Source organism: Macadamia integrifolia, chromosome 2 (genome assembly GCF_013358625.1).
Source record: "Macadamia integrifolia cultivar HAES 741 chromosome 2, SCU_Mint_v3, whole genome shotgun sequence".
In the NCBI taxonomy this organism is placed as follows: Eukaryota; Viridiplantae; Streptophyta; class Magnoliopsida; order Proteales; family Proteaceae; genus Macadamia; species Macadamia integrifolia.
This window is the reverse complement of record NC_056558.1, coordinates 19834104-19843790: the sequence shown is the minus strand read 5'-3', so window position 1 is coordinate 19843790 and position 9687 is coordinate 19834104. Positions and strand designations below refer to the sequence as shown.

Here is a 9687-nt window from a genome sequence, read left to right as displayed (position 1 = left end):
TTTTTTTTTTTTTTTTGGAATCTTAAACCATGTCAAAAATGACCTAGTGTCACTGACAAACAAGAGGGAAAATGCTCGCAAGCCTCTAAAATTTCGATAAAAACCTTGTAATTAATGTCGATAGATAATAAAAAGAAATAATCAGCCATTTGCTTCAGACTCCAAATGGTTTCTTCCATAATTAGTTTTGCACTTATAAATTAGAATTATGTTCTGTATATACTCTTTTTTACATGACACGGATAGGAATCTCTTTTCTTTTTTTTTTTCCCCCTAAAAAAACATAAAACCATACCAAAATCCACCCACTGAAGCAGGAAAACAATGAATGCCTAGTTTCTTTAGGAATATTCTCTAATTTTCTTCTTAATTGATGGCATGATTTCATGGTCAAATAAATTTTGCCTAGTTCTTTGTTGAAAAATCATGTTCAGTTCTCAAAATCGGGGGCCTAGTAGTTCTCAGGTCCAACTCTTGAGACAACTTTCATTTCTTCATCCAGTCGTGCCTTACTTTTAATTGTCTCATTTTTCCTCATTGGTTTTAATGCCTTACTGACCTAGTAGAGGAAAACTAAATGCCTCTTGTATGCTACTACAAGAAACAAATATTTCGTGGTGTAAAGATTGCGTTCTGTTTCTCCAATTGCATAATTTTCATCATGTTGTTTAATGTCTGAATATAATGATTGACAAAAAGAATTATAGATATGTTTTTCGTTTTCAATATGAATACAAACCATCCTTTCTGCAACTATCAGACAAAAAGTTAGGTGGCAAGATATTTAATCTAATGGTTAACCTAGATGTTCTGGATTTAAATTTTAATCACCACTGCAGGACATTTGGAAAGTGGAAAAAAGACAATCTAAATCTAAATTAACAAATATCCCTTATAATGTTTGAACAAATCTAAAAGCAAGACTATTTTCATCTCCAAGCGTTATGGTAGTGTAGCCGTTTAGTGCTATAATGTTCTAAATCATTTTAAGTTACTTAAATTGATATCCTGGCAATCCAATTTGAAATAATCTAACAAATGCACCGTGTAATCTCTGATACAGATAAATAGGCCATGAAAACCCAAGGACTGTTGAAAAATTCAAACTTTCCTTCCTATGCCTTCTTATGTGTGCCGACTTATAAGAACAGAAGAAACTGAATATATGGTTGATTGAAAGTTGAAACTAAGAAAACATCTTGTGTTACATAGAAAGCCAAAAATACAGATTGTAAGTTAAGGAGATACCCATTTGCATTTTCAGCAGTTAGGCTGGCACCCCTCTGGCTATCAAAACCTGAATCACAAAATACACATAAAGAAAAGGCTCATTCAGGATGAGATTGCAACAAATATAAATCATCCCATATAGAATACAGTTACAACATTATGTCTACATACTTGGCAACATTGCTTATTTCCACCACATACAGCATAATGAAGTGGTGTGCTTCCGGCACCTGCACAGTGGATACAAGGTGGGTTTTTCAGAAGACATGATTGTGAACAAGGCTAAAAAGCCTCATACTGAATGAAAGTCAAGAACTGTAAGCATATACGAGAAACGGTAGCCAATTGGTAACTTTTGTTGTTAAAAGTGATAATAAAGATTGGCATTTTCCAGATGGGTTATTGGGTTATTATCCTCATTACTTAAGTCATAGTGCTCAAGCCACTGTCTTCCTTTCATCATCATAGTTGTCAACTAGGCAACGACTAACGTCCAAGCGGTTTGCCTGGGGCCTAGGCAATAGTCGCCTTGTTGCACTGCATGTCCCTTGTGTTTTGACACTTATTTATGCCAAATATCATTTAAGTAAATGATTTCATTTACTTAAGATCATAGTTGTCATGGAGTCGCCTAGGCGTCACCAAGGCGGCGATTTGGCGTCTTGGCGGAAAAAAAAGTTCATGGTAGTGCTACGATTTACATGACTCATAAATGGCGGTCGCCATTGACTGATAGGCGTCGCTATGGCACCGCCATAGACGCCAGGTCACTCCTGATTCACTAGGCGGTCGATTTTTTTGTAAAATGCAAGGTGATTTTGATAGGGCTATGTTGGTTTTTTATGATTTTATGTTGCTTAATGTTGGTTTTATATGTTATAGGGTATATATTGTAGGCTTGTAGCATGCTAAATAACTTTAGAAAATAGGGGAAATAAAAAAATAGCATACTAAAAAACTTTAGAAAATAGAAAAAATAAAAAATGACACATGGGCGATTTGACCGCCATGGCAACGCCATAACGGGCGATTCATCGCTAAAATCGATTAGCCACCCCTTCACCGCCTTGGATCGATTTGACGTTGTGATAACTATGCTTAAGATATTATTCATAAATAAGCAAATACCCCCTATTTGAATCCAATAAAAATAGTTTAAAAATCAAATTCCAAAAGGATAAAAAGTCAACCCCGCAGTCCAAGAACAAAAACTAGATTTTGTCTATAGGGGCGATTTTCAACTTTTAAATGCTGGGATTTTTCTCAATTATGAAAATTTTATAAATTCTATCATGTTAAAACATTGCTAAAAACCAAAAATTCGGTAAAATAATCTTTTGTTTTGATATTCATAAAATTATTTTCATTCAAGCGATTTTAACAACATTCACGCACTTAAAGTTAAGTTTGACCAGAGCATAATTTTGTCATTACAACTCCGATTTAAGTAATCTTAGACTTGTTGGAAAACTGGTTTTATGTTATAACTAATACAAAAAGTCTCATGTAAAAATAAAATCATTTGACTAGTCAAATTTATTATAGAACAAGAGCATTTCTCTAAATGTTGATTTTTTATAACTTAATATCCATAAAATTATTTTCATTCAGGCGATTTTAACAGCATTCAAGCATTTAAAGTTAAGTTTGACCGGAGAATAACTTTGTCCTTACAACTCAGATTTAAATAATCTTAGACTTGTTGGAAAGCTGGTTTTATGTTATAACTAATACAAAAAGTCTCATGTAAAAATAAAATCATTTGACCAGTCAAAATTATTATAGAACAAGAGCATTTCTCTAAATGTTGATTTTTTATAACTTAATATGACTTAATATTAATTTTTTTATGATTTAATATGGCTAAATGTTGATTTCTAATGACTTGATGTTGCTTAATCTTGATTTTTTATGATACAAGGTATATATAGCTTACTAAACAATGGTAAAAAAATAGGAAAAATAAAAATTAACACTTGTTCGCCTTAAGGCAGGCGCCTTCTCGCCTAAATGCTTGGTTCGCCTTGGCGCCGTGACAACTTATACAAAGCAAGTATAATGAAGCCAGAAATCAGGTCAAGTAAGCTTCCAGGACAGAAAACAAACCCTAAAAGTTTGAGTCATATCCAACAGTCAGATTTCAAGATATGGTATAGACCTGAAAAAAGAGTAGGTTACCAAATCCCAGACAAAATCATGCACTTCAAAAAGTAGAAAATCTAATGCCTTAAAGAACAAGCTGATTTTGAAAGAGGCTATAATTGATACCTAGGATTGAGTTTCTGCATCAATAACTGCCAAAAGAAAGAAGAATAATTCAAATTAAATTCATTGAACTGATAACAACAAATGATAGAATATGTCACTAAAACTTCTCATATGGTAGCTATATTACTTTAATACCTTTACTCCTCCCAAGACAGAATCTGCTCACAAGCATAAATTTCTTTCTCATCGCAACAAAATCAGGCTATGGGAGCAGCAGTGAAGCACTAACAGGCACTAAGGTTAGCGCAACACAAAGGCAAATGAAAAACATTGAGACAGTACCCAATAATCAAGAAGCATGCTTTTGGAGCTTGGACTGAGAACAAAAATCTTGATATGGCTCAAAACCTTCTTGCCATTTTGAGAACTGTCTCTTCAGCAGCTTGTATCCTTTCATCTCGGCATCCCCAAAGTTCATAGGAGAAAAAACAAAGTTCAATTCCACTGGGCATAGCTCATTAAACATTTCTAATCCAATCGGTTTGTTATTGGAATTGGGAGAACCATGCATCTTAGAATCCCTAGTTAGTTTAGGGGCAAACTCCTCATGCATTTTACATATGAAGGTAGTAAATTCATTGTCTTCAAAAATTAGCTCCTCTTGTGCACAATGCATGGTAGAGCTGTTTTTATCTGAAAATGCGCGTGGTTTGTAACAGAAGAAACAATTAGGTTGTTTCAGCTTTTGGGAACAAACCCATGCCTCGTCTTTGTCATTGGAAAGGGAGACAACATAGGAATCATTCACCTCGGAATGAGACCCTATCAATGGCACATTGTTAGCCACCTTTATGATTTCATTGCATTTGTGACTGATTGCTACTTTTGCCGAATATCCACTTGCTTCTTCCTCCAAATCTGAACAGTTCTTATCCTTACCAATCTCATTTAGGGTAAGCAGAACAGGAAGTGGAAGAGAAGGCCCCAGAACATCATCACCTGGATGCACTTTACACATTGACTTATTGTTGTGGTTCAAGGGCTTCCGAAACAAAAAAGGTGGCAACCGGGATAAGTTTGGAACATCCAAAAGTGTCCCTGAGACCTTCTTCAACTCTCCAAGAACTTCAAGGAGCTCTGACTGGTTGGAAACAGCTAGCTGTAGAAGATCCACCGGTAACCCTGTCCACAGTCTCCTCAAAGCAATCTCATGTATGCTGGTAGGCAAGCTGACGACACTAAGAACTTGGGTAGTCATAAGCGATGACCCATTGAGATAGACACCATCAATCTTTGACTTATCACGTGAAGGTTCATTGCAGTCTTGATCATACGGAATCGCTTTGGCAAGACCAATCCCAAGGTTCCGTATCTTTTTAGTCAGTAAGTCCACAAGATTGTTACTCAAATATGCAAAGAGATAGCCAAGTTTAAGATACTTGAATTTCCTAGGAAATTATATTTCTGATCAATGGAATGATATAGAAGACAATCTTCAGACTGTAAGTGCATTCTTTCCCCTGCTTCTGAATTTGCACTAGGAGAATCAAACGAAGCACTGTACATCTGTCTTTCAAGCTTCCCTGATGACATCAATCTAATCAATGTGAACCCATCACCACATTCCCTTTCAGGTACAGAGGCTGGCAAATCTTTGCCAAGAATACAAAAACCCAGAACTATTTCTTTCTTCTGTTGCCAATCAATCCATATAGGAAGTTTAGTCTTCCAAAAATCTTCCCTTACAAGGTAGTCTCCACCATGGCCCTGACGACCCAACAAGGAGAGTTCTGAAGGGAGCTCCCATGCATAGAGGGAGCCGCAGAATTTCGAAACTTTAGCTGCTATTGATCCATCTAAAGCTTGTAAAGAAGGTCCACAACAGAACAAACTGAATTGACAGTTCCAGAAAGAACCCAACAAAATGGCAAAACCGGATTCAGAAGCACATCTGTACTTATCATCTTCTAGTTTTTGTCTTAAGTCAGACAATCTGAATACATTGACATAATGTGGGTCATCAAGGCCATGGGCCCATTGCAACACTGGCACCAATGATTTGAGGATATCAAAAAGAAGTAACCAATATTTAGTCGCCACCGTAAAATGGAAGCCACCAGGACCAGCCATAGAGAATGCAACAAATCGATCTGTCCTCAAATTGTTCAAATCAAATGTCCCAATCTCGGCTAAGATGCTCATGCTGCTTGCCCCATACCTAGCATCCACTAAGAAAACAGATTTAGAGTTGGCAACAATCAAGATTCGAGGATGCCAAGCAAATCCACAGCTCATCCATTCAACCATCTCTGAACTATCCAAATCCACGCCAAAATCCTTCCACAAAATCTTGATCCTCGTTCCTTTCAATTCATCAGAAAAATTACCAGAGCCCAAACAAGAACCCAAATCAAACAGGAACAATCTACCATTTCTAACAAAGCTATACTCTCTTCAGCCAAATGTGGGCTCCAACAAGCATTTACAGCTGAGCTATGAAACTCCTTCATACCCAAATGAACTAAAACTGGCCTCCCCCTTTCTGAACCTGAATTGTTAACCTCGATGCTGAACCATTGAACAGTATGCGAAGTACAAGCAAACAGAAAACCAACAATAATAGAATCGCCAGCAGAAGAGGAAGAAAGATCCCAACTACTCAATCAGCATCATAAGCAGTAGCAGACATTCTAAGAATCTGATGATTGAACCCATTAGCTGTTGAAAATATATTACCTTCTTCATTAAGCCTAACTTTCCAAGTGGGTTCTTTTGTGGACACCACAACAAATCCAACCCGGTCAAAATTCTCCCCAGTTGGGAACAAAAGCAGGTATTCTCCATTTGGGCACTGAAGCATTTGAAGGTTGTTATTGAGAAAAAGATTTATGTCTGCATCATATTGAGCACCGAAGCTGTCGCTGGAGGAAGTCGAGGAGATGATAGAGGGGGGTATGTAAGTGTCTTTGGAGGATTGGGATTTTGAACGAAGGGATTCAAGAACAGAGAGGGAACGAGGGAGAAGGACTGGAGGTAACAGAGAGAGGGATGACAAGAGGGTTTGGGTTTGGGGAGATGGGGTAAAGAGAAAAGGGCCTAAGGGTTTTGCAGAAGAGCCAGAGAGGAGGAGAGGTGGAGAGAAGACATGGCCGATCGGCCATTTCCAATCCTCAGAGGAGTTCATCACTTACTTCTCTTCTTTGGATGAGTCATGAAACTAACCAAGTGAAAGAATTAACATCAATTACAGACCAACCACAACCAATAATGAAGATCAGTAAGTGAATGAATTTCTCAGAGATGCATCCACTTCACTCTAAGAAAAAACTTACAGAGAAGAGATAAATTCGCTTGCCGAACGGAGACTGAGAAGAAAAAGGAGGCACCGGGGCATGGGCTCAACTCAATAGCCTCAGATAGTTACTCACCGGAGAAGAGGAGTGGTAAGTCGCCCTCCCGCCGCTGCAATCCCCTTCGATGGAGTTTTCAGCAACTGATGGGAAGAGAAACGGAGATGGAGGGAGCAAGGCGATGTCTATTGTTAGGACTATAGCTCTCAGTAGCTAGCCGCCGGAAACGGAGACGGAGGAAAAAAAATGTCTGCAATTCCGGTCTCGTACATTTTCGTGAAATACCATTTTCAGGGGGTGACACGTGTATTAATACCAACGTAATGGTCCAGATTTGATTTAAATGTCTTTTCACAGATTTAATGTTTTATTAGTTGTATCAGATCTGGGCCATTGTATTGGTATCAATACACGTATCATCGCCTGAAGATGATATTATACAAAATTATACAAGATCGAAATTGCAGACGATTTCAATCTGAGACGGAGAAGAAGGGTGCTAGAGGATAGATTCCAACTCGGAGAAGAAGCGGCCAGTGCCGCAAGTCCATGTTTTGGTTTCTTGAGACGGAGAAGGACTGGATTTTGTGGGTCCAGGTCAAGTTTCTAAAACTTGGGATCGGTCTCGGATTGCGATTAGCAAATTTATTCTTATTTCCCTAATAAAAATCAATTTTTATTAGGTTAGGGTCGGGCAATATCAGGGATCGGGCAAGGCTGATACTGAATAATCCAGATCCGAGTTTAGAACCATGATTCGGGTTAGTATTTTGACGTAATTAAAAAAAAAAGTTAGTATTTTGACTTAATTAAAAAAAAATTGGTGATTTACATCAACCTCCCCATTTGCCTATATTATATCATCTCCCCTAAAAAATCATTTATTATATTTAAATTCAAAAAAATAGCACCGTTAAACTAGTGTTCGTTTTAGAATGTAAGAAAGACAAAATTGTCCTTCCTCTTCCTCTTCCTCTTCCTCTTCCTCTTCCTCTTCCTCTTCTTCTTCTTCTTCGTCTAGTTATAATTTTATAATGTAAAAAGACAAAATTACCCTTCTTCTTCTTCTTCTTCTTCTTCTTCTTCTTCTTCTTCGTCTTTCTTCTCCAGAAAGTGTACCAAATCCTCTGATTGATTAAATATGTCCAGAACCAAAGAAGAATAAAAAAAAAAGAGAGGAAAAGAAGACAATGGTAAGCGAAGGCAATTGCAAAACCAAGGAAGACTTGGTTTTGTTACAGAGATCCAAAAAGCAACTTCATTTTTGAAGCTTGGAAAATAAAGATGTGCCACCAAAGAATTCATGAGATTGTGTTGGTGATCACAATCTGCAGAGCATGCTCTCTCTCTCTCTCTCTCTCTCTCTCTGAACCTGATTTCTTTTTCGCTTCACAGTTAGGGATGGCGGGATTTAAAATAGGGCCCTAGAAGTTTGATTGGATTTTGCTACTTTTTCTATGAATGATTGGGATTTAAAGAAATCTAGAAATCCACTAAGATTCACTGCAGTTGTTTCAAGAATCCTCTTTAATTCATTCATATGTCAATCGCATTAGGGATTCACATTGTCAGAACACCTCCTCTCCCTTACATACGAACCCTAAGAACATCAGAAATGGAGATCTCGGTGTTTGTATTTCAACGATTTGTGTTTGTATTTCAATGATTTAGCCTTCGTTGACCCATTGCGGAGACTCACTGGAGAAAAAAAAAAGAAGAAGAAGAGAAAGAGGAAGGGTAATTTTATCTTTTTACATTCTAAAACTAACACTAGTCTAACAATGTTACTTTTTTTGGATTTAAATGTAATAAATGATTTTTAAGGGAAATGATGTAATATAGGCAAATGTCAGGGGAGGTTGATATAAATCACCCTTAAAAAGAATAAATGTATAATGTGAATTATACATATCTATTCATCAACACGGATTATACTCCAGCCATCTACAACTCGGAATTTGGCCAAATAATCCTATCCGTAATAGATTGGCCCTCCTTGTAAGGGTATCTACAAACACATTAGCAGCCCTTAGAATATATTGGACCTTACAAAAGTCAAAGTGAGTAGAGAGGTGTCTGATGATATCTTCAATAACCCCACGTATTGATATGGCAGACTCTTTAGATGTGTCTTGCAAATACGATATCACCCCTTGGTTATCACTTTCGACTTGAAGACGATCTACTCCCTCATAAACAGCATCCAAGAGACCTTCCCTAATCGCCAAACCTTCAATCTCTGCGAAACCTTTTTCTCTTCTCCTCTTTCTCTCTCCTTGCCCCTGCAACTGACTCGCTCGAGTCTCAGGGACCCAATATCCCTCTCTCTCACTCGTGCTTCTGCTCCTCTCAGCTCCTTTGCCTCGATCCCTACTGCCCCATTGCCGCTTCACCCCCCTCTCATTGCCCCCTCCAACATTGGGAAAGTATCACTTCCCCCCCATCAAAGCTTTTTATTTCCCAAAAAAAAATAAAACCCCACTAACCAGAGACAGACAATTGCAACCTCAACAAAGGAAGAAATCTTGAATCTCGCAATCGGTGCATCTCTCGAGCAGTCAAGACTCAGATTCCTCCTTCCATTGATATGCAAGGTAGTTCTTCAGCCAGGGGGTTTTCTTTAGTTTTTCCTAAAGAAAGTGAAAGGAAAATCTGTAGATATTAAGAAACTCAAACTATTAAATAAATAATCACACTGAGAAGAAGGGACTACGGTTTGTTTTGATGAAGTCATGAACTGAAAAGTGGGGTTTGATGAGATACCCAACCTCTTCATTTGGAACAGCATGATTAGCCTTCTTCTGTGGAACAAGGCCTCTGCAAGTACGAATGGTGATGACTGGCTATGTCATAAAATTGGTTTTTGTTTTTCCTCATTTCGTTTAGTTAATCCAACAAT

The 9687-nt window shown here is 37.7% G+C and overlaps 1 protein-coding gene across 3 annotated transcripts; it reads right to left on the bottom strand.

The window, feature by feature from the left end:
* Positions 1 to 7064, bottom strand: LOC122089179. 3 transcript variants are annotated; one of them, XM_042658701.1, is made up of 5 exons: positions 6771 to 7062; positions 3634 to 6655; positions 3499 to 3524; positions 1402 to 1460; positions 1 to 1297 (listed from the first exon to the last, which is right to left on the bottom strand). In XM_042658701.1, the coding sequence occupies exon 2, from the start codon at positions 4694 to 4696 to the stop codon at positions 3788 to 3790; it is 909 nt and encodes a 302-aa protein (XP_042514635.1). In that variant the 5' UTR covers positions 4697 to 6655; positions 6771 to 7062; the 3' UTR covers positions 1 to 1297; positions 1402 to 1460; positions 3499 to 3524; positions 3634 to 3787. The 3 variants fall into 3 exon arrangements, with proteins under 3 accessions (XP_042514635.1, XP_042514651.1, XP_042514641.1); XM_042658717.1 differs by having other exon boundaries at positions 3634 to 7064; XM_042658707.1 differs by lacking the exon at positions 3499 to 3524 and having other exon boundaries at positions 3634 to 7062.
* Positions 7065 to 9687: the final 2623 nt, after the last annotated feature.

What these genes read in the sequence shown, in the direction of transcription:
- LOC122089179 (XM_042658707.1), bottom strand. Translation starts at nt 4,696, where the DNA reads ATGACTACCCAAGTTCTTAGTGTCGTCAGCTTGCCTACCAGCATACAT.